This window comes from Myripristis murdjan, chromosome 5 (assembly GCF_902150065.1).
Source record: "Myripristis murdjan chromosome 5, fMyrMur1.1, whole genome shotgun sequence".
Classification (NCBI taxonomy): Eukaryota; Metazoa; Chordata; class Actinopteri; order Holocentriformes; family Holocentridae; genus Myripristis; species Myripristis murdjan.
The window spans coordinates 3,950,238-3,975,114 of record NC_043984.1 but is presented as its reverse complement, the minus strand read 5'-3'; the positions used below and the strand labels follow the sequence as shown (position 1 = coordinate 3,975,114).

General features: G+C 41.4%; 1 protein-coding gene across 3 annotated transcripts in view; it reads left to right on the top strand.

The window, feature by feature from the left end:
* The window catches only part of eif4g3a (eukaryotic translation initiation factor 4 gamma, 3a), a 67,997-nt gene extending 43,959 nt beyond the window's left edge, over positions 1–24,038 (top strand). For all 3 annotated transcript variants that reach the window (XM_030052304.1, XM_030052303.1, XM_030052302.1), the window contains exons 15-34: positions 164–283; positions 1,040–1,195; positions 1,967–2,164; positions 2,673–2,819; positions 2,991–3,227; positions 5,784–5,888; positions 7,321–7,459; positions 7,841–7,953; positions 9,544–9,634; positions 10,208–10,331; positions 10,827–11,047; positions 12,824–12,936; positions 13,331–13,503; positions 16,671–16,796; positions 17,353–17,434; positions 18,326–18,424; positions 18,757–18,903; positions 20,012–20,093; positions 20,226–20,372; positions 22,688–24,038. In XM_030052304.1, the coding sequence (XP_029908164.1) occupies positions 164–283; positions 1,040–1,195; positions 1,967–2,164; positions 2,673–2,819; positions 2,991–3,227; positions 5,784–5,888; positions 7,321–7,459; positions 7,841–7,953; positions 9,544–9,634; positions 10,208–10,331; positions 10,827–11,047; positions 12,824–12,936; positions 13,331–13,503; positions 16,671–16,796; positions 17,353–17,434; positions 18,326–18,424; positions 18,757–18,903; positions 20,012–20,093; positions 20,226–20,372; positions 22,688–22,869 (2,802 nt within the window). In that variant the 3' untranslated portion in view covers positions 22,870–24,038. The remainder of the gene's footprint in view (positions 1–163; positions 284–1,039; positions 1,196–1,966; positions 2,165–2,672; positions 2,820–2,990; positions 3,228–5,783; positions 5,889–7,320; positions 7,460–7,840; positions 7,954–9,543; positions 9,635–10,207; positions 10,332–10,826; positions 11,048–12,823; positions 12,937–13,330; positions 13,504–16,670; positions 16,797–17,352; positions 17,435–18,325; positions 18,425–18,756; positions 18,904–20,011; positions 20,094–20,225; positions 20,373–22,687) is intronic.
* Positions 24,039–24,877: the final 839 nt, after the last annotated feature.

Below are 24,877 nucleotides of genomic sequence, written 5' to 3'. Positions count from 1 at the left end.
ACACAGTATGCCAGCGTGAGATTAGGCCTGCTCCTTTTGCCCTGCCGCCAGCGGTATTCAGGGATCACTGCTCCCTCTGCTGTTCAGCTCATTGTCTGTGTTTGTGTATGCTTAATCTGTGTGTGTGTGTGATGATGTATTGTGGATCTAATGTGTTGCTCAGATCAACCAAAACAAGTTGCCATCTCGAGTGGTGGATTCCAGGGTGATATCCAGAGGGCCTGATTTCACACCCGCCTTCGCAGACTTTGGCAGACAGATGACTGGGGGACGAGGCGCTGCAGTGAGTCACACGCACACACGCACACACACTCATGCTGCCATAATAATTCATGTAACCCCCTCCACACACACACACACACACACACACACACTCTCTCTCTCTCTTTCTCTGCACGTAATATATTTCCTCCTGTGTAAGAGAAACTTTTGGCTTCTTGGTTACAGGGGGTGGATGACTCATTAGATCATTTGTTGCCCTTGTTTGTCATGGGAAAAAAATGACTTCAGAACTAAAACACAGTCACCAAACTTTCCCCAGTAATTAATCTAATTGCACTGGTGGTCAAGCAGTTAGAAGTAGTTGGCTTCAGCTGGTGTCCCTCAGTGGGTGTCCACAACTGTTCAGTGGCTGATCCAACATGGGAAATCTCTAATGGATGTCATGAGCTTTGGGTCAAGTCCACCAATCATTAGAGTGATTCTAACATTCGTTAACACAGCAATGATCATTACAGTGACAGCTCGAGGAGCTCTTAATAAAAGGAAAACAAAATTCTCCCCTTTCTAAAACGTTTTTGTTTTTGCTGTTGTCTTTTTTTTTTTTTTTTTTTTTTTTTTTCTTACCAATGCTACTAAATGCTCATGTGGAAAGTCATTGGCCAGCCAGATAATAGATCTCCATCATTTATGTCTTTGCCAGAATTTTGTGCCAGTTTAAGGCAATTTCCAGCAGACAGGGTATTATTTTGGCTGTCGTGACAAGAGGTGTTGACCTCCCGTTTTCTGTCTCTCCCTTTTTCTTTCAATTAATTTCCAGCTGATGAATATGGGCACACGCCGGCCTCCGCCCAGGAAGATCATCATGAATGTGTCGGTGAATGACGACGTTCAGCTGAAAAAAGCAGAGAATGCCTGGAAACCTGGCATGAAGAGGGAGGGCCTCACAGAGGACCCAGAAACACAGAAAACACAGGTAGGACCAAATTCATCCGCAGACATACAGACATTCACTAAATATTACAGACACACCATATGGATTTTTTCTGTGGCTTAAAAGATTTGTTGTGTTGAAACGCGTGAGGTTGCAAGGTTTTGCAAATTTCGGTTATGATGTCTACCTCTCAAACTGTGAAATACCTCCACACACCAGCGATGCCATGTTTAGCTTCCCCAAGTAGCTAGCTTGACATCAGGAGCTCGACTACAGTGTTCTGCTGCTTCTTCTCTTGGATTACTGGTGGATCACAAACATCTTTACTGTATTGGCTCTACTGATCAGCTATAATTTTGTTATCAGAATAATATATAACAACATAAAATGCCCATCATCTGCTAATAGTTTATTGTGTATCCCTATTGAATACACAAATCAGGAGCTGGATATCAAAAAGTGGCATCTATCTAGAATTGATGCTGACTATCAAAATCCAAATAACATTCTTTTTTATTCTTTATTATCCTTTTTTTCTGTAAAATCAATTGTGTATGGACTGATTCTGCAAATAGTAAATAAAAGCAAATGATACACATAAATCATGGGATTAATCATGGGATGACCTTACATGTTTAGTGTACCATTATCAAATTTAAGTTAGAAGTGGTGTCTGCATGAAAAAAAGCCAGCCCCACAGAGGAATTAGTGTGTCAGGGTACAGTACAAAATAGCTTGCAAATGAGTGACTAATGGGCCGTGGGTGAGTGTTTGCTTCAGTGATTAACTACGCTTTGTGACCAATCCCCTCAGGAGCTGTTCAGGAAGGTGCGCAGCATCCTGAACAAGCTGACGCCTCAGATGTTCCACCAGCTGATGAAGCAAGTGACAGACCTGACCATCGATACAGAAGAGAGGCTGAAGGGGGTCATCGACCTCGTCTTCGAGAAGGCCATCGATGAGCCCAGCTTCTCCGTAGCCTACGGAAACATGTGCCGCTGCCTTGCCACGGTATGCCCATCATCAGTTGCTGCCAATCAGCATGTGTGACCGTTACGATGGAGGGGGTAGCCTGAGGTATAGAGATGCAGCGCGGTTGCTGGTTCAAATCATCGGACTGGCTCGGAGAATCTGGATCGGTGAAGAGTATGAATAACACTCTTCCTTTCCTGAAATATGGTCAAGATGTCCTTGAGCCCAGAAGCCAAACCCATTTCTTTCAATATTTATTTGTTTCATCTGTTTGACCTGTTTGCGACTGTGATGTATTATCCTTCATTCCCCTGTAATTAGTCTCTCAAGCTCTTGTGATAAATAAGAATGTGTTCTTTGTCATCTCGCCCATCTGACAAAGGTTTTGACTAGTGAGTAATGATTTCAGAACTTTTTGCTTCCAAGTGTTCTGTGCTCTCATGACTTTGTTATGTACAAGTCATTGTTCACGCTGATGAATTTTCTTTGACATTTTTGTAGTCACTTATCCTTTTCTTACATGTTATCGTCCACTTCTCTTGTGCAGCTCAAAGTGCCCATGACAGACAAACCCAGCAACACAGTGAACTTCCGTAAGCTGCTTCTCAACCGCTGCCAGAAAGAGTTTGAGAAGGACAAGGTGGATGATGTGGTGTTCGAGAGGAAGCAGAAAGAGCTGGACTCTGCTGCATCAGTGCGTAACGAATGCATTGAACAAAGCTTTACATAACTGATCTCATTTGATCGTATGTTTTAATCCAAAGTTCCACGCTATAGCACATTTTTAACAGAGGTGGAAGGAAGCTACATTGAGGAGCTGTGCAGGTGTGATTTTAATAGAGCTGTATTTCATCGGTTTCCTCAGGGGACGGAGCGTGAGCGTCTTCAGGAAGAGCTGGAGGAGGCCAAGGACAAGGCCCGCCGGCGCTCCATCGGCAACATCAAGTTTATCGGTGAGCTCTTTAAACTCAAGATGCTGACAGAGGCCATCATGCACGACTGTGTGGTCAAGCTGCTCAAGAACCATGACGAGGAGTCCCTGGAGTGCCTGTGCAGGCTGCTCACCACTATTGGCAAGGACCTCGATTTTGAAAAAGCCAAGGTGAGCCAGTCAACTGTAGTTAGTACTCAACACTCATATCCAAAGTTTATGCTGAAGGCTAGAAGCTAATGTGTCTCTCAGTTGTTGCATGTTGACTAGGGCTGCACATTTAATTGAAAAAAAAAATTGCAGAAATCAGAATACAGACTGTAATTTCAAGTCACAAAAGACTGCAATTACTTCTCAGGGATGGCCTCCAAAACAAGGTATTCTTGTGCTGTGCAGAATCTCTGCTGTGTAAATCATGTTTTGTGTTGGAGACCCCCTCCCAAACCGTGCAAGATGAAGAAGCTTATATAGGATTATTTGTTTGGTGGGAAGTTTACATTAAATTTACAGTAAATTTTGTTGATTCAGTTCTTTCATTGAACAACAAAAAACCATGAATGTTGAATAAAAATAATCATTCCCGATGACCCCTTCCAAGTGTGTGTGTGTGTGCGCGCGCGTGTGTGATTTACTTTTTGCTTGTTAAACTTTAATACGATAGATCGAATATATTTGCCTGTGTGGCTTCAGTCATCCTGCTGCAGTGTGCAGGATTCTAGAAGTGATCTGTGCATGTGATGGAGGAATGCACAGGGCTGGGTAGAAATTCAACTGAATTACCTGCAATTTTGCAAATTTTCAGTTTATTCTCATTATTTCCCATTAATTCCCATGAATTCCCATCAGTTCCCAAGGACAGTTTCCAACTTTGAAAATTCCTGGAATTGTGCACCCCTACCCAGTCGCTCCCTCTCCATCTGACTGACAGTGGAAGAAAGGCATATGAGCAGGGCAACATTTCCAATAATATGGTTACAATTTTGAGTTCCCTTGTCATTTTGTTTTCTTCAGATTTTCAGGTTATTTTTGTAAATTTTCTTCAAATTGTCTGGAAATCTTGTGTTTTTTGTATTTTTGTCTTTTTTCTTTTCTTTTTCTTTCTTTCTTTCTTTCTTTCTTTCTTTTTTTTTTTTTTTTTACAAATATAATGTTAATTAAACATTTACTGGTTTAAAGCATGGTTTTTGTTGGCATTTCTAATACTGGAAATTTTGACACTGCAATTTTCAAATTTGTTACAAAATGAATGTCTGCCCTAAATATTGGTTATCACTGTCCTTAATTGGTCAATATTGGTAATTCCCTGATTCATCACGTAGATGTCAGACCTGCAATGGGAGTCAGAGATCCTTGGGCTAGGGTAGGCAATGCATGTAGAAAGGTACACATGTACTTAAATTGGTGCAGGCTCTGTTTTGGATGCCCAGCCCAAATTCTGCTAGTTTGTTCCATATTTAAATTGCAGTGGGGCAGGGGTTAGGGTAGGTCCGTCATTTCATAAACTGTGAGAAGTCTTGTAGTAAAGCTAGTGGAAAAGGAACTGAGTCACTTCTGACCTTGTTTCAGGGATGAAGTCATAAGATGAACCAGTTGGCCCCCTGCCCTAAGGAGGCAGCTCTTTACCTTCAAAACTGTATACCGCGTTAGATGTATATTTGAATGCTCTGTGTTCAGTATTTCTCCTTTGTATTGTTTTATGTCTTCTTCTTGTACTTTGGATGCTAATATTGTCAGTTTGCTGCTGTTCAGATCTAACCAAGATGAATTACTTTACAGTGATTGCACTTGGCAGATGGAGTGATTCAGACTTAGAGATGCAGTAGGAAAGCTGATAGCAACACAATTTTGGGAAACATAAAAGAGAAGGTTCAGGTGGGATTCGATCCCAGACCAGCTGGGCTACATTTGGTTCCAGAGGCAGAGGAGATATGCATCTATGTAGGTTATGAGGAAACAGGAATATCCCTGTTTTCCCTCAGTGGCCTGCTCTGCTTTGTTCTCTCTGACTGGCTCTCCTGTAGACATCAATAACTCCCAGCTGGACCTAGTTGGAGACCTCAGATGCCTGGAGAGACATAACTGTGACCCGAGGGCTTTTCTGTTCTCTCTCCGCCGTACTGTCGTGTGCTGTTTGCTCATAATCTCATCTAGCGGTCACCTAGCAAAACGAAAAGCCTATGAGTAAATAGGGAAGCACTACAAGCAGGCCCACACAGGATCACAAGGGAGACACCTTTTGCATTTTTTTATTGCTAAAAATCGGTAGAAAACTGAATTCTGTGTTTTGCCTTGGTTTTATTTCTCTATATGCTACTGAAGAGTATTACAACCACTTACCAACAAGAAAATGTGATTTTGAGTGAAAGTCTGCAGATTGTGTTTGGGCCTAAATCTTCCAGCTTGTCCCTCAGACATGTTTCATTCTCTCTGATGTGGTAATGTTCTGAATATGGCAGTTTTAGCACAGGGCTATTACACTGAATTTGAGTTGAGTTTACGTGGTCTGTTACAGTTTTTGTTCTACTGCCTCCCATAATGTTCCACTTAGTCTCGGGCAGTCAGGAGGGCTCCTACTCCAAGTAATAAAATGCACAATTGGCCAATTGAGTGAAATAATGTGGAAATGAAATTGACTCTGAAAGCTGCTGTCCACGAGAGGGGATAGTGACACAGAGAATATTGCCTCCACATTGTAAATTAACCTTTTCTTTCACTCTCTCCTGTCAGCCTCGCATGGATCAGTATTTCAATCAGATGGAGAAAATTGTCAAGGAGCGGAAGACATCGTCTCGGATACGGTTTATGTTACAAGATGTAATAGACCTGAGATTGGTGAGTGTGTCAGTAGTGTGTTTGTGGTGAATCTTGTATTATCTGCACATTTGCGTATCATCAGACAGAACACATTTTGTTAAAAGCTGGACAGATGCAACACACCTCAGTGCTTACTGTACTTACAGATGAGCTCCTTTTCATCATCTGTCGCTTGTCTGTGTGCTTGATGTATGGTGTCTTGGAGAAGTATTAAAGCCAGTTGATTTTTTGCATAGATCATTTTACTATAAAGTTTTTTTTTCCACAATGCATTTATTCAGGATTGTTAATCCCAGTTCAATGCAAGCACTCTATTGCGTGAAAGATAAAACAAACTGAAGAAATGTATGTGACTGTAAAAGTAAAATACCAGAAATCAACATTTTTCTACATTTTTATCATCTGCTGCTCTGATGTCATATTTAAGTTTTATTTAATGGTCCTGAACAATGTTTTGCTCTCATACTTTTTTAGCTTGTTTTTCTTGGTTACAAAGCTGAGAGTGGCGCCCTTCGATAGATCTTAATGGGACTGAGTGGGATTTTAGGGCGTTGGCTGGACTCACCATTGGAATATTTAAACACAGTGTAGCTTGCATGGCTCATTTATTTATGATATTTGTGTTCTTTTCTTGATCCCTCATACAAAATGTAAAGCATCACCCTTTCATCATTGAAAATACAGAATTAGAAATTTCTCTTTTGACTTCCATAGTAAAACCCACTGAAGATATATCTAGGAGACCTAATCTCAGCTTTGTTAGAAAGAATGACACATTTTAGTGAATCAGTGAAAGGAAGTCGTTGTTCAAAATCACTGGAATTGAAATATGACATCTGGTTACAAATAATAAGGAAAGTGAAACAAGCTTTTGCTAGTTTAGCCCAAACAAAGTGAAGGGGATTAAGTAAGAAAGCACTGAAAAATGTGTTTAAAATAACTTAATAGCACAACAAAATGAACAAAATGTCAAAGGAGGGTGAATGATTTTGCAAGACTCTGTAGTACTGGCAAGCAGTTTTATGGTTTTGTACTCATGTACTTGGATGCATGCTAAGGCCGTTTCAGTGAAATATTTGAAAGGGAATTTAGCTGGGATGCACCAAAATGGTATTGCGGGGCCACCTCTGATTTAAATAAATCAATAAAATAAAAGATACTGTATTCAGATACTGTCAAATGGCACACTTTATGAACAAATGTAGGCCTTCCTCAGAACCCCTGTTGGCTGATTATGATCAATGGCTGACAAATCAATCTGCTATGATGAACTGCCATCCCCTATTGTAATGTAATTCAGGCTGAATGTGACCTCGCTCTTGTAAGAAAAAAAAAATGTAACTGAAACTGTTAAATTGAATGTCTGAAACTGTTAAATTGAAACTCTTAAATTTGAAATTTGACTGTTTGGTCAAGTTTCAGTGTAATTGCAGTTCTCCTTTTCCTGCAGCACAACTGGGTGTCCAGGAGAGCCGACCAGGGCCCTAAAACCATTGAGCAGATCCACAAGGAAGCTAAGATTGAAGAGCAGGAGGAGCAGAGGAAGGTGCACCAGCAGCTACTCTCCAAGGACAGCAAGAGACGGCCAGGTCAGGCCCGCAGGCTAAATCCTCTTTAAGGCTTAGAGCCATATAGGCACAGCCACAGTGACTCAGGAAGACTGCAAGCAGGCAGGCAGACATCCTATGCCTATAGCCTGCAGAGACACTATTGTGCACCAACAGTGGACAGGAAGCCCCCCACTCCCACCCATCTGTTAACTGACCTATAATACTTGTGCAGAAATCAAGGGCCAACAGATTTTAGTATGAATGTCAAGTTGTCTGTCTTTTTCATGATCAGCAGTGATAGAAAATACAGGCATCCTTGAGCCCATTTTTCCCCTTGACTAAAGTATGTTTTCCCCATGTGTTTTTATGTGTGTGTGTGTGTGTGTGTGTGTGTGTGCGTGTGCGTCTTTGTTACCGCAGACCCAAGAGATCAAAGAGAGCAGCGTGTGCAGAGAGATGAGACCTGGAACACTGTGCCCATGACCAAGAACAGCAGGACCATTGACCCTACCAAGATCCCAAAGATCTCCAAGGTTCAATCAATACATCAATTCAGTACTCTGCAGTCCTTAGCTTTACAATGTCAGATAAATTAGCTATCAGCCTGTCACTGGAAGAAAATGAAGTGAATATTGTGTTAGATAGATAGATAGATAGATAGATAGATAGATAGATAGATAGATAGATAGATAGATAGATAGATAGAAACTTTATTAATCCCCGCAGGGAAATTGATAAAGTTTCTATCTGTCTATCTCTCTATCTATCTCTATCTATCTGTCTATCTGTCTATCAATCTATCTAAGAACAGGAGTGACCAAAATGCAGGTCCAGATACAAGGCTGAGTTTTTTTTTTTTTTTTTTTTTTCAAATTGAGATGAATTTGAATTTAACAGTCTTGTTGGAATATCTTTTAAATTAAATCTGAAAAACAAGCATCCACTCAAGTGAAATTCAGAGCACATTTGTTTGCACTTTTGTCTACAGTACATTCAGTGTTAGAGGTTGCCATGTTGTAATCTGTCATTTGAATGGTTTAGATTATAATTTTTTGTGTCCTTCTGTTTGATATTCATTTCCGCTGTTTTGACCAATTGCCCCCAACCCTGGCTTTTCTCATCCCTCAAAACACATGATGTCTGATTTTTAATTGGATCACTCATCTGTACATGAACAAAGGCAGCTGAGGAGGTTGTATGTGTTTTATGAGTGTGAAAGCCTGTTAAGGACCTGTGGGCTGCTTTGTGGTCTCTCGCAATTACGCGGAATAATGTTACGTCTTCATTGTAATTTAGATCAATCGGTTAGCTTTCTCTTCCCCCACAGGTCCTGACAAGTTGGTGTTGGTCTCAAGTTCATTATTCATTATGGGATTTTCCAGTCTGGTTTTCCATGTCAGTCAAGAAGAGCTGCCATACTGGTACTCCTGTCCTTTTTAGAAGAAAGCTCCTGTACACAGAAGCTGAAGTGTTTACACTGGATTAATGCCTGTCCTTAGATGAATCCCTGTGGTTCATCATAACTGGGATATGTACACAAACCGTCCCTGTCCTCATGTGATCTACATTCAGGTTTCTAAGTTCAGGGGTGCATAGTCCCCCTGCTGGACAAATGAGGCACAGCCATTTGAGCCATTGCAGTGTTCTCTCTTAGCTCCCCCTGCTGGACGAACCCCACCATGTCCTCAGTGCTGGTTGTGCCTAGAGGTGGATCTCCATTACTAAGATTTAATATATTGAGCCATATGGTGGATGTCTGTATGTTATCTAGCCTGGTACTTGTCCTTAATTAGCATTTTAGATTGCCAAAGAATTTAGTGAAAACGGGGTAAGTGAGGCTAATGAGCAACTCACATGCTCAGATCAGGAAATCTGCTTTGTCAGCAGATCTTTATACTCAATCTGTCACATTTGTGTATGCATATACGTGAAGAGGAAGCTTTCTTTGGTCTCCCTCTACTGGGCATCCTCAGAGCTCATTGAGTTTGGGTGGAAGTCATATATATATTTAACTTTATATATTTGCAGGTTTCAGTTTGGGTCACCTCCTGTATCATCCTGTCGTCCAGTAAATCATGATAGACCAAAATAGAAGAAAAATCCTGAATATTCTCTTTTTGCAGCCTCAGATGGATGAGAAGATCCAGCTGGGCCCACGGGCTCAAGTCAACTGGATGAAGGGCAGCAGTGGAGGAGCCAAGGCCAGCGACTCAGGTAGGGCAACACCAATTCACTGACGAAGACATTACACAAGTAGGGTTGGGGATACGCCACATGACTGAATGAGTATGAGAAGATTAGAAATCTCACAACCAACAGCATTCCAGAATTCCTTTTTTTGTCTTGCGTTGTTGAGGCACACACACATGATGATAAAGTGAAGACTGGGACTGCACAGTACTTAAGCTCTCATGTGTTACAAAACCCCAAACGAGTGAAAAATGTAAGCTCTCAATAGCAAACCAAAAGGAACAAGCATTTTCTCTACAAGCTGTATTTTTTTTTTTTTTTCCCAAATCTTGGTCAACCTTCCCTGGTTATTCCTGGTCCATGTTCAGGTTAGAAGAGTGCAGTTGACATTACACATCAGACATCAAGTTTTAAAAATCAAACCTTATTAAGTGTATATTTCGTTTCACCATTCGATCAAATTCTAATGGTGAAACAACCACATAATCTTGTGTAAGCTTTAACATTGTATCTGACCACCTTATAATTATGTTTGGCTGTCAGTTTCTGTTGTTCTTCGTATGTGACTTACGTTAGTTGTTTGTTTCCTCACATCAGAACTATCACGGTCAGGTGGCAGTAGTCTCAACCGTTACTCTGCGCTGCAGTCCACTCCTTCATCTCAACCCTCCACCCCTCCTGCACAGAACCAAGACTACGACTCCAGGAGAACCCTGGGAAGGTAAAAGGACACATTAAGGCTCACATTAGGATTTCTCCTGTTTTGTCTTTCTGTCAGCAGGATCTCTCAAAAACCTATGAACACACATCAATGATTTTTTTTTTTTTTTTTTTTTTTTTTTTTTGGGACAGAGAGGCCTTCAGCCAAGAACAATTGATTTTACTGGGATTTCTGCCATCAGACAATTAGCCTTTTTTGGCATAACTGTGAAACTAATGAGACTTGATTCCATTTCCTTAGGACATCTTTGCAGGGTCCACAAATTTAATGTTAAAATTTAAGTGATAGTATTTGATGTGTTTTTGCAAGTTGGGAAATTGTTCCGTGTTGGCAGAGGTTTGCTCTCTTTGAGTGCCCTCAATGTACATATTAGCATTCGGATTTTAATAGCACATGCCAGGATGCAAACGTGTTTTTCTCTGTTTTTCTTTGTTATTTTGATGTAACATCCTGGTGGACTCTTAGTGTGTTGTTTTGCTTTTTTCCTCCCACCAGTCGCAGCAGTGCAGGGAGAGAACGCAGCGAGAAGCCGCTGAGCTCCGCCCCGTCGTCACGGCCCGGGCCTTTCATCAGGGGAGGCAGTTCCAAGGAGCTGCTTGAGAGCCAAATCCCTGAGGAGACCCGCAGAGACAGGGAGCGAGAGGGCGCCGAGCCCCGGAGACCCAGCGTCACAGAGGACAAAACGGAGACTGAGCGCAACAGAGTCAGAGAGCCTGGTGAGGGATTCAGCTCTGCACAGACAGAGGCACAACACTGCACATGTAAACAATAGAAACTGCTCCCACTGAAATTTTCTTGATTTTTGGAATGTGTTGTTTTTAAGATTTTGATAGGTGTCAGAATTCTTGCATACTTGAAATGACATTTCACAGTTTCAACAATTATATGCAATTGCTGCTTAAATAGTTTTGGGTGCACCCTCAACCCTCAGGGAAAATTAGCATCGAGTCTGTATCTGCTTATAATTATCTGGTTAAAAACCAAAGTATCTCCAAGTGGTAGAGAATAACCTATTTTTGGATCTAAAACAAGACATCCATGATAAGACTGTGGAGAATGATCTGTGCCAATCAATGCAACTAAGTCTTAAACTATCAAAATACCTGTGGCTAGCTAGTTTCAGCATGTTATTTTGGCAACCGGTCTCCAACAAAAAGGAAAAGGGATTTAGAAAACCTCAATATTGTTGAAAGAAACGAAACCTGAAACTAAAATGATAGATAGATAGATAGATAGATAGATAGATAGATAGATAGATAGATAATGACTTGGGGTGAGTTAGCTAGGTGTTCCTGTCAAACTAACATCAGGCAATGTGTAATTAAGCTAATTTATGAATATAAATTTATCCATAATACAGCATAGGTTGTATATTCTAAAGATTATTTACTTTACAACATAGTGTAAAGTGAAAAACTGACTGACAGGTTGAATATTTGTCTTACCATTGACAAAATGCCGCTGCAGAGGGGAACATACCGGTGTCGGTGTCCTACAGTTTCCCCCCGGCGTTTCACATCTTATTGCTCAAAGACTTGTTTTTTCTCTTTGGAATCTTATAAAAACTTCATTCTGGAGTCTTGACCTTGTTTTTGGTGTGTCCTGCCACACAGCAGCCTTTAAGAATTGTTTTCAAGCTTGCTGATCAACTGAATTTGCACGGAGACAGGGTCAGACAATACAAGATCAATGGAGAGCAACGTTTTCTCCTCTGGCATGGATGGCACTTACTTGTGCTCTGTCTCTATAATGTTCGACTCTTCACACCAGAGCTGCCTACTTCTCCATCTCAGCTGTCGTCTTGATCACATGGGTCCATATTGCACATTGATTTATCACACTGGAAATTTGAGGGGCATTGAAAATATAAGAAGCACTGCGTCATCGCTGAATTACATGATTATTAATTATGGAAGCAAAAAATGCAGTATATGACTGTTTATTCATTGTGCACATCTACCTGGGTGTTTAGCTTGCTTCATTAGCCTCAGGTTTTGCTTCATTCAAAACATAAAACATTATTATCTTGAAGATATTCTAGTTAAACTAATACACACTACTTGTTTGGTTTTCAATGGGTGCTGTATGGCCTGACAGTCGTGGGTTGTCTCATGCCATGTGGGCAGGAAAATGAGGTATCTGCAGGACCTGGTTTGACATATTGGGAAACCTCATTAAATGTGCATGAGTAGATCATTTATTTGTGTCATAAGGAAAGCACAACATGTTTTCCATTCAATCTTATTTCAGGAGGACTTGGTGTGGTCATGAATCATCAGTGGACAAAGCTTTTATATCCATCTTGAGGATGTTTCACTGAATGAAGAATAGAGTAGGTTGGTGTTTGCGTGGGAAAATAATCACAGCAGGAGAATGGCATTGGACAAAAAAAAAAAAAAAAAAATCTGGCCGGTGCAGAAAGCCAGATGTAGATCATACCACACACAGGGACATAATAGAGTGCTGTTGTAACTGTTGTTTCCCATTGACAGTGAAACCTGAGCCTGTGGCCCAGACCCCGGACAGACCTGCCGTCTCTGAGGAGGAGATGGAGAGGAAATCGAAGTCCATTATTGACGAGTTCCTGCACATTAACGATTACAAGGTACAGCAGTTAAAAGGCAATCCTGCAGCAGATGAAACTCAGGGCTTATGACCTAGTGTCCAAATGTGTTTTTGGGTGCATGAAGATGAGCTTTCATATCTGAAATGCAAATAGATTTTATTCCTATAAATGATTTTGTAATGACCTTTTCTTTTTTTTTTTACTTCTGCTATAAACGTGCCCAGGCGACTATCTTCAGTGTGTACACTTAGAGAACTTTATAGGTTATTTTACTGTTCTTTGATTACTATAATAATAAAAACAACAGTACTTTTACGATTGAATTCCTTCCCATGTAGCCGTGTACAAGCTGCAGTTATTTATTATACTGAAATGAACACTTTAGTTGCCAAGTTACCCAATCTTGTGAATATTCTCTGCCTGTTTTCTGCAGGAAGCTGTCCAGTGTGTGGACGAACTGGACCTGCCCTCTCATCTCCACATCTTTGTGCGCGTGGGGGTGGAGTCCACCCTGGAGCGCAGTCAGATCACACGGGACCACATGGGCCAGCTCCTCTTCCAGTTGGTGCAGCAGGGAATCCTGCCCAAAAGCCAGTTCTACAAAGGGTTAGTTCTTCGTTCTTCTACTGTGGGCTCTTGGCCTGCCAGAAAAATGTCATCTTATCTTTCAGCAGTATTGGCCATTTTGATCCTGAAATGTGTCACTGTAGGTGAAACATGTAAGAAATAGTGTGCAAATGGTTTGGGCTGTCTTTGGACCAGGAGTTTGCCCACCCGCCTTTTGTCAATGTGGCTGTCTGTTCATATAAACTTTGTGAACTTTCTTGTGTTCACGTAAGGCAGGAGTAGTCATTGAAATACAATTCCATGGTTCAATGCAATGACTTGAAAGTGTTCATGAAAGTTGTGCACTTCATGCATTTTCCCTCCATCCTTTTCTCCTCATTTTCTTTTAACCATTCATCCTTTGAACCAAAGTTACCCTTAGAATGATTTTGTAGTGACATTAACGTGACCTAAAAAGTTTGTATTTGATATATTCTGATGAAAGATTTACTACAAATAGGCTTTTAAACACAAACTCTTGAACATGGTGGGAGGTCTCTGCTGCACATACAAAGAGGCTGACAAAAGTGCAACAGCCTGTTTGTCAAAGGTTCTTCTTCTGCGCACTTTGGTGTTAGACCCTCAGGACATTCCTTAGAAGCAAAAAATGTTTTGAATTTTATCTAGGACCTTAAGCTTTTATACATCTTCTGTCACATCTTTGACAGTGGACGTGTTTGCATCCTTGGTTTTGAAAAGTATAGAAACTTGAACATTTACCATTTCCTAGCTGTTCAAATTTTTGTAATTAAACAGTCTATAAAAGTTTGTAGAAGTGGTAAAACCCAACTGTTGACCTGTCTGTCCACACAAGAAATTAAGGGATTATACAGGGTGTCCATAAAGTCTCTTTACAATTTAACAAATTTATTACAAAAGCAAATGAACAGACAAATCTGTGGAAATTATTACAAAATGAGGAGTAGATATTGAAGTTTTTTGCCTCATTTAATACACCTCTATATGGGGAACATTAGTTGCACAAAGCACATCAAGACGGTACTGGATATCTTGCCATGTTTGCTGTAGCAGAGCCTCATCAATGGTGGCAATGGCATCAGTGATCTTTTGCTGAAATACACAAATGCAGTGCGATTAAAAACTTTGATAACCACTGAGTAACAAATCTGATTAACATATCTCATCAATTGCTTTTATAATAGATTTTTTAAATTGTAAAGAGACTTTGTGGACACCCTGGGCCCTATCTTGTGCCACCCGCTATCCGCTGCCACTACCCGCTACCCGCAAATTGCGGATTTAGGAGCTTCCGCTATCCCTAAACGGTATCTTGCGCCACCCGCTACCCGCTATCCGTTATGCCGACTCCGTCATTTGCGCCTGGAGGTGTGTTCGTGGGCGTGTTTCATGCGCTTTCCCTAAAGTTGCTATCTTGTGCACACACTTTAGGGATAGCGGATAGCAGGTGGTCCTGACCACCCGCTATCCGCTATCCCTAAAGTTTGGGCTGTTACGAGAGCGCGCCCAGGCGGCTTCAATGCGCGCCCCGACGGAGCCTCGCCACGCACACGGTCGGACTGATACCGGGACGCTGCCGGAATGGACTGAGTATATTACTCATATAGACTGTTTAGAGGAAAGACTGCTTTAATTGGACACTTACGCCAGCACGTTTTATTGTTTTATCATAAGCCAGCAGCTGTGCTATATTTTTATTTTTAATATTTTATTTGCCCAATCTACCTTGTCAATAAATTAGTTTACACATAGTTCCACCTCTGCCTCTTGTGTGTGTGTGGTGTGACCCGGGGATTTTACTCAATCAGTACAACCTTGTGACACGTCCACTTGGACACATGTGGCTCCACCTCCCGAATTAACTCGCCTATAATAAAATATATAATATGTATATAAAGCCAACTTGCTTTAGCCTCAGTAGAACCCCTGAGAAAATCTACCTCCCTCTCTCCATCGCGGGTTTAGGATTTAGGATTTAGGATAGCGCATCCTGCCCTTAAAGGCAATGGCACCTGGCACACTGATTGGTTTAACTGGCGTAACGCCCAAAACACGCCTATGCATAATATAGCGGGTAGCGGAGGTGTTTTGCGGATAGCAGGAGGTGCACAAGATAGCAACTTTTACGGGGGAACGCCTCTTCCTAAATCCTAAATCCGCAAATAGCGGGTTTAGGGAGTCTGGCACAAGATAGGGCCCCCTGTATTTAGAAAAATGTTTGGAAATCCTATCCAGTGTCTGTCTCTGCTTAATCAGAAGGGGAATTCCATTCTCTGCTTCATAAATGACCCATCAGAATCAGACAACCATTTCTAAAAAGTGTTTTTTTTTTCTGCTGACATTTTAGTCCTTGTGTGTGTGTGTGTGAAAGATAAGACAATAGGACCTCATTGCCCTTCATTCCTCTATTGAAGCTTCTATTCGCTGTCACTTTAACAAGGAACCACAATTCTACAGTTTTGTACTTCGCGTAGCTTATTCCTAGGGTCTAGGGCAGTCCAATCAATACTATCAATACTTGATGATCAGCTTTCCAACAAAACCAGAGAACTCAAACTTGTAATGACAGTAGGTATAAAGGTTGGAGCTGCTCCATAGAAAAGTAATTTGGAAATATGGTAGGGAGCGGATGTTTGAGTGTTAATTTTGATTTAGTTTGTTTTAGTCTTTTGTCTAAAATGCATTTTAGTTTTCATCACATTTTAGTCAGTCGTATTTTTAGTTTTAGTCAAGTTTATGTTGACAAAATCTTGAGCGATTTAGTATATGAAAACAAGTTTTAATCTAAATCTACTGAATCATTTCTCATATTTCCTCATGAAGTTATTTGTTGGTGCCCTTTATACATAGATTGTTCTACATTCCTCAGTACAGCTTCTTATATTTTGTATGTAGCTTTTGCTTATAGTGTGCTTCATATAAAAAGTTTTATTTGCCCATATATCTTCTTATCATTCGTCTGTTTCTGGCTTTTTTTCTGTTTTGTATGCGTTGACGAAAATATCATTATATTTAGTCGTAGTTTTTGTTAACAAAGGTTCATTTTTGTTTAGTTTTCAACTTGGGAAAAAGTGTTGCTGACAATACTTTTAGTCATAGTTTTCATAGTTTAAAAACTGAGTGAGGTAAAATACCCTTTGAGCACTAATGGTATCCTTACGCAGCACTATGTCTTTATGTGTTGCCAGGTTTGTGGACACCCTGGAGCAAGCGGATGACATGGCCATCGACATTCCCCACATCTGGCTGTACCTGGCTGAGCTGCTCAACCCTGTGCTGAGGGAAGGGGGCTTCTCTATGAGAGAGCTCTTTAGGTACTGGGACGTCTGCACCACACACTTTGAACGGATGCTGTGATCCAGAGCAACTTTAAATAAACATGACATAACAAGCAGCCAGTAGCAGGCAGCGCCAGGGTCAGAGCCAGTTTACTTGGTCCACAACACATAATACGGTGGACTAACAGTAGGTAGAGAGATCATTTAGAGTATGGAGTAACTTTTGTGCAAGGTTTGTAGTAAGTATTTAAAAAGAAAAATGCCATCGGTTGGTCCGTAGTCCTGGAGGTTAGGTTTAGCATAGTATCAACAAATGAAAGTCAAATTCACTTTCAGTAAACAGTGTGGAATAAATAGCAGAGAGTCCCGAACCCAGGCTGTGAACTCATTTAATGCCTGTTTCTCAGGCTTTCTCCCCTCCTGTGGCTTTCTCAGTCGTCTGATTATGTGTATTTGATGTGCAGTCAGTATTTGTTGTTGTTTGCTCTCCTCTCTGTCTCCTGCTGTGAGCTCTGTGCACACCAAGCTATGTATGAAATGAAACTGTCAGGCCGACTCACATTTAATTTCTGTCTCCTCCATTTGTTCGCAGTGAATTAAGCAAACCTTTGCTTCCTGTTGGAAGAGCTGGGATCTTATTTTCTGAAATACTGCACATACTATGCAAACAAATGGTAAGCAACACCTTCATTAACTGTTCTTCAAACTTCTCTCCCTCCTGCATGCATATCTTCTCATCATGAAGCAGGTAGACTTCAGGTCAGACATTTTAGCAGACATAAACTTAAGAAAACACATTTTTGAGTGGAGGGGGACTGAAAGAGCTCCACAGCAGAGCACAAAATACATTTTTTTATGTTTTTGTTTGGTCCTATTTAGGGCCACTATGAGGTAATAACATATGTATAGCTAATTGCAAATAACCACTCAGTTTTACCACAAAGATCATCTCCTGGAAACTGGTGGCAGGCTTTACAGAAAAAGATTGTGCCATTTTCTCCCCACTCTGTCCTCAACCTGTCCATCTTCCACCCCTCAACTGCACTTTTCACAATGTTGGCCGTTTTATTTTTTGTTGGCACAGTGCTTTGTGTGGGCTTGGCATTTTCCTCTGCTGTTGGCTATGTCGTGCCAACATTTTCTGCTGCTTCAGGCTGCGTAATTGGTTGTTTTTGCTTCAGACCTCTCTCTCTCTCACACTGAATGCACCAGAAAGAAACCCCAGCCTTTAGGCTTTCACAAATGACCCACAGTGTTCCATGAGAGACAGCAGTCACTTGTGTCTACATGTTTTACAGCTGAAGAAAATGTGCACCTTATGGTTGCTTTTTTTGGCCAAGCATCTGTTCATTTCTGCCCCTGCACTCTGGTCCTTGTGCAGGCTCACACGTACACTTAACGAGTGGAGATGTATCCCATATCAAAACACACATTACGGCCTTTTATGTTAAATTTTGTGGTGTGATTTTTCTTTGTGCTTATATGCATTTGTTTTTTGTTGCTCTTGTGATGAGCCTGTTTTGTAAAAGTGAGTCTGATGTTGTCTTATCTTGTCTGCTCTCCAGAGCCATAGGAAAGTGGGTGTTTTGTGGAGGGAATCTGGCCTCAGCTGGAGTGACTTCCTACCAGAGGGAGAAGACGTCCAGGCTTTCATCTCACAACAGGTTGGTGACAGAATTGTCTGCTCAAATCAAGAAGTACTGACATTGTGGGAAAAGTTCCAAAGTCACACAGATTTATGTAGTTACAGAGGAAGGAAAACCACATGCTTTTGCTTGTGGCCACTTAGCAGCTCTGTTGAAGCTGTTGGATATCCAATGCCCGACTCCGCTTCTCCAAACATTAGATTAAGACCAGCTAACCAGCCCTTTATTGCTCTTTCACTTCCTCCTGCTGTTCTTGTAACCCAATTCTGCATGGCATCTTCTTTACTTCCAATGTTGCCTCCTCTAATCATTCATCCCCCCCCCCCCGGTCGTCTTGTTTGCTCCAACAGAATCTCCAGTTCACTGTGTCAGACTCCTCCAGCCCCGAGGCGGCTCTGTCCAAACGGATCCTGTCTCCTGACGAGCTGAGCCTCCAGCTTGAGAGACTTCTCCTGGAGGATATGGCCAGTGATGAGCAGATCTTTGACTGGGTAGAGGTACGGGATGAGACACGTGTGCACATATTTCACTGAGACAAATCATTCAGCCTGCCTGGATGCCCAAAATCACTGGGCCAGTGGCCAGAATTTAAAGGGCAGTAAGAAATGAATGAATGTTATTGACTTTCATCAGTGACACAGGAATTTCAGTTACACTGACTGGGCTCACACACAGTTTATGATAGTAAGATTTTTACAAAAGAACAAGTAAGCTAGCTCAAAGCAGAAATCCAACATAGATGTCTACTGCTTGAGAATGAAATGTTTAGCGACACCAGTTGCACACTTGCTACACCCATCCTCCATCTTTTGATTAGTTGAAAATGTGAGTGGGTGAGGATTTGTTTCCAAAATGGAATACATGCCAAGTACCATACACAGTGACATTCACTCTCATTCATAATATATTGTAGTCATTCCCCAAAAACTGTGTATATGCAGCTTACAAGGGCCAGGCTTTGAATTTCTTTGTAAAGCTGTTTGCTATGCAGACCACTCACTTACAAACTGTCAGGTGGGAAAAGGAAAACACTGTGCTTCGTACGGTAGAAGTCAAATGGTCATTATCTGTCTGGAAACTGGTGTGCTGCACATACTCATACATACATACAAATGACACTGTGCTGCCACTGCACTTTGGTTTAACATGTTTAATTGGATGGAGTTTCACTCCATCCAGTGGTGCATACCAACCCCCTAAGTGCCTAGAAAGCACTACAAGGTTATAGGCACAGAAATGCATCAAGTAACAACAGATTCACAAGTGCATGCCATGTAACTACCCATTTCTGTCAGAATAATAAGAGTTTAAAAGATAAAAGTGACATCTATTAAAATCTATTTTATGCTCTATGAAACACTTTGAAGGGGATTTTTGTAGGGGGTGCCACTTAGTCTGTGGTTCCAGTTCCCTTAGATTAGACATGCAGTAGCACAAAATCCTGTTTTGTTTCAGTACTTGTTTTTTTGTGTGTTTTATTTTATTTTTTTTTAAAGTGATTGTTGTTTTTTTAGTGCAGTGCAATACCTGCCAAGATGTGCTCAGCCATGTGAAATTGACAAATTGTGTGTGTTTTGTCCTCCATCACTATGTTCCACCTCGCAGGCAAATCTAGATGAATCTCAGATGAGCTCGTCTCCATTCCTGAGGGCTTTGATGACAGCTGTGTGTAAGGCAGCAGTGAAAGGTGAGCACTCCACCGCCTGGAAGAGAGACTTAGCCCATTCTGCTAGAATTGCTCCACTGATTGCAATATTTATGCCATGCCAGAGCAGAGCAGCTCACCACGCACTTGTTCTGCCTCTCCCTTCCTGCACAGATGAGAGCACCACCTGTCGAGTGGACACAGCCATCATCCAGAGGAGATTGCCTGTATTACTCAAGTACCTTAACTCAGACACTGAGCGACAGCTGCAAGCACTTTATGCACTTCAGGCGCTGATCGTTACCCTAGATCAGCCTCCAAGTAAGTGCTGCATCATACTGCATGCCTACCTGCAATATTGAAGCCAAAACATTTCAGGCTGCCAGATTTCATTGTCTTAATTTCCTGTCAGGGGCAAGTCAAACTGTGGTTGCAAATAATTGTTGGGATGTGCTGTCACCAAACATGTTGGGAGCAATTTAACTGAGCACTGGAGCGTTTCCTTCTTAGTTTGGTTTGTTTGGGGAGGTGAGAATGATGCCACTCAAACTCGTTGGAACAAAAAAACACACCCAGACTAAGTGACAGTGATGGCACTCCTTTGGTAGAAATACGGTGCAGTTGGTCAGGAGCGAGAATGTAATCTGAACTATTAACTACAGGAAATGACATGTGTAAGGACATGGAGATAAACATCTGATAGTCAGCAGTTCCTCATGCTTGGAAAGCTTTGCTTAATGAAATGAGCTGAGAGCAAACCACAATCTTCAGCTATTTCCCAATGTGTTATTATCTGGAACGAAAACCAGAGAAGATAATTACATCAAAGAGTGCTGACATGTCCATGATGCTAAAGTTACAGGGACTGGAGTCGGATTTGTTTTTCACTCCCCACACTGCCAGAATTTCTAATCTTGCTGGATGAGTCCATGTGACTGTTCAAAAGCCCTAGTTCACTTGTCATGGACCTTTTTCACAGCAGAAATTTTGACATGACATAGCAGCTGAACACAGGTGTTATTAATGGCATTGGTGAAGGTTTTGTAACATGTCAGTGTAGCAGAGTTTTTCCAGTGAGGCAGCATGAACTGCAGGGCCCTGGCACAGTTTGCACCTGGACCTTTAACTGATGTGGTCAGTACCACCTGAGCCTGCTCTGCTATTTCATGTCAAAATGGCTGAAAGGGTCGGTCGAGAAGCAGAAACCTCCGTTTATTTCAATTGTATTAAACTGCCTGGAATACCAGATGGGTGTGGCTTACCGAATCAGGACAGCTCAGATAGCATTGTCAGTCACCAAAAATGACACTGTTTGTTTGATTTTGTATTTGTTATTTATTTATTTACTTATTTTCCTCTTCTGTTTGGTATCCCTAGGGAGTAATGGGGAGGGTAGGAAATAATGTGGGTAAAAAAAAAAAAAAAAGAAAGAAATTGTACAAATTACTGTTACTGATGTTGTATCAGAGCGGACATTTTTTGTTGCGGAATTATTGTGAAATAAAAAGATGAAGAAAAAAAAGTTATCTATCTGAAAAGAATACAAAAATATCATGAGGCTTAAAAAAAAAAAAAAAAGAAAAAAAAATGACACTGTTTTCACTGCAGCCATCTTAACGTTATGGCACTGTATAGTGTTGTTCATTGTAGTGTCCTTTGTGGCAAACCCCACTCACCTGGCATTTCAGTCAGAAAAAAAGTATTTCAAAGTATTATTTGACCCAAACCTTGTTCCCAGGCTTTTTCGTTTGTACAGAATAAAAAACCTGGAAGATGGTCGGTCCCCTATTGTAGTGGAAAAAGATGGACAGTTATTAAGACCCACCCACCAGTGCAACTTTTTAAAGCAGAATGAGCAGGATTTGTTATTTGTGAAGACAACATTTAAAGTTGGCCCCTCCTCCCCGGTGAAAGCCGACCCCAAATTCATTCTCGTGGAATGAGCTTTGTCCACTTGGTGTTTCTCCTCACTAGATTTGCTTTTTTCCGCAGTCCACATCCACGGTTTTCATAGCTTCCTATTGGACGTGGTGCTATCAATCTGGCACTGCGTGCTGTGATTGGCTGGAAGCTACACAGCCGCTGCCCAGTGGCCAACACCCAATAGAGTCCCAAGCTCAGCAAAACAAATCAAATCCAGGCAGAGGGCAGGGCCTACTGCAGACACACAGAGCAACACACACTGCTAGTGGCTCAGAAGTGATGATTGAGAGGGATTCTTTTTGTATGAGTCTGTACATTGTTTCTGAGGGAAATCCTACTCATTCTGCCTTTAATGGTACCAAATGATTAGTAGGAGTCTCTTTGTGCTTGAATGTTGACTCCAAGAGCTCCATATTCAGCAACCACTCATTTTTGGCCTTTCTCCCTCCCTGATGAAACACATTGTTCAGGGTAGGTGGAAGTAGAAACCCAATAAATTCTCTGTGTGCTTAGCCAAAAAATCCACAGCTTTGTCAAGGCTGATTTGAAACACAACAGCTCACATTTGACCTCACAGGAAAACTTTTTTGGACAAATGCCTATGACATGTTCAAGCCTCTTTCAGTTCACGCTTCCTCTATGAATAGCTATCAAACCAAACAAGTTCACAACTGCATTACTCCCTCTTCCTCTCCTCCTTTCTCTCCCGTCAGACCTTCTCCGGATGTTCTTTGACTGTCTGTATGACGAGGACGTCATCTCGGAGGATGCTTTCTACAAGTGGGAGATGAGCAAGGACCCCGCGGAGCAGCAGGGCAAGGGCGTAGCCCTCAAGTCGGTCACAGCCTTCTTCACCTGGCTGCGCGAGGCCGAGGAGGAGTCGGAAGACAATTGACAAGGGAGTCTGCGGCTGCCGCTGCCAGCCCAGACCACGACGTAGAAGAACTGCATCCTCACAGCAGAACAAACAAACAGACACACTCAAAATGCGCATGGGCAGGACGACATGTTTACGGCTGGAATTTTTTTCTGCGGTACGGTTCTGAAACATGCCGCCATTTTGAGTTTGGATTCCAACGGCGGAAGCACTAAATACCTGTATTATACATAGAAAATATTTTTGTTTTAAATTTTAACTTACTTTTCTTTTGTTACTTTTTAAGAAGAGACTTAAAAGATACATAGGTTCTGGACTCTTTAATTTATTATTTTTTTAAGGACTGCAAATACGGAAGTTTATTTAACATTTGCAGATGCTCACAATGAGAACATTGATGACAATAGAAATAACTATTATTAATTATAACAAAATAATAATTGTGAAATAAATAGCTTCCCTGGATTCCAAAATGGTGGGTTGAAAACAGGGTAAAAACAAAGTTATTTTGGGATGAAGGGGAAGCAGAGATAATGAGTGGATGCACAGGAACTATTAACGTTGTCCTTGTATGACGTTGTCCTCGAGGTCAGAGGTTATCGCTGAATAACCTGGAAGTGTTCCCTCAGCTTTGGCTTGCTCCATGTGATATGTACATACACCTCACGAGAGGGAGAAGTATGCATTCAAGAAGCAATGCAAATCAATCCACAAAAGAACTCTCAACTGAACTTGAAACAAACACCACCGACGAACAAATAGATCCATTCAATTGAGATGAGCAAAATGCAAGTTTAAAAAGCAGGGTTGCTGAACATGAAGTGCTTGTAATACTTCAGACATACAGAGCAAATTAAAAGCTTGTAAATACATTAAAGACAAAAAGGTATTTAAAAAAAAAAAATCACTGCTGATTTCCATGATTGTTACTTTGACTGCCAGTGTTTGTGAACATGTGAAGTTTTACATTCCTCTGTCAGATTGTTTTTTGCAGTGCTCCCTTTGCTTACATGTGTGAGGTAAAGATTCGCTTTTCCCACTCTGGATGACACATCCCATCCTTGAAGAAGAGCTGTGGTGGCATTTGTCCCAGAGGGGCAATTTGGTTCCCCGCCTGCATGGACTCTCTTGATGTGATGTATTTCCATGTTGAAACAGGATGTTTGGGCGGGACATGGTGCAAGGAAGGCTCATTCATACCAGTTTGGCAGAGAAACCGTTTCATTTGAAGGGATGAGGTGGATGGGAGAGGATGTTCAAAGATTTGTGAAGGTTTTATTGGTCGAAATTTTAATTTACACTGACTAGTAGCAGGAAGACGTCATAAGTTATAAGATATAAGACGTGAGGTCACTTAAGTACAAGAATCAAACCACCTTCCTGCCTTGACTTTGAAATGGTTGCATTACCTTACCGATGTTCACTTGTGTTACTTGTATCTCACCATACTTGGACTACTTTTTGTCAGGTGTCTCCTAATCCTCTTTGTCCCCCTAGTGGTGAAAGCGGACCACATTTCCAGGTGTCCACCCACAGTCACTCTGGGTCCCTGCAGCAGAGACGTGATCACCCACAGAAAAGCCAGAAAAAAGGCCTATAGTTAGAAATGAAATGGCAGTTGTGTGTCCAGAGGTGACTCACATCGCTGCAGCCTGTACTTTTGGAGCTCTTCACACCCACAAACACTGATTTATGCCTTCTACTCACTAATCTGTTGCACCGTGTCCTTGAATATGGGATAGTGCTCATGTATTTACCTGGTTTAAATCCATATTTTTGTTTCCAGTGGTTGCAATGCCAGACAAGGACTGATTCAGGGTGAAAGTTGATGGACGGAGTATCTTTTGTTTGATTAAATAGCACTGGTTCAGTAGTGTGAGGGTAACACAAAAGTATAAATGTCTGACACCCCTTCGGGACGTTTGAACAGAAAAATCTCAAACTATTTTCTGTTCTTGCCTTGAATGTAGAAAAGCTGGACAACATCAACAGAGATTTCCGGAAGTGTTTTTTTTTTTCTCCCGGA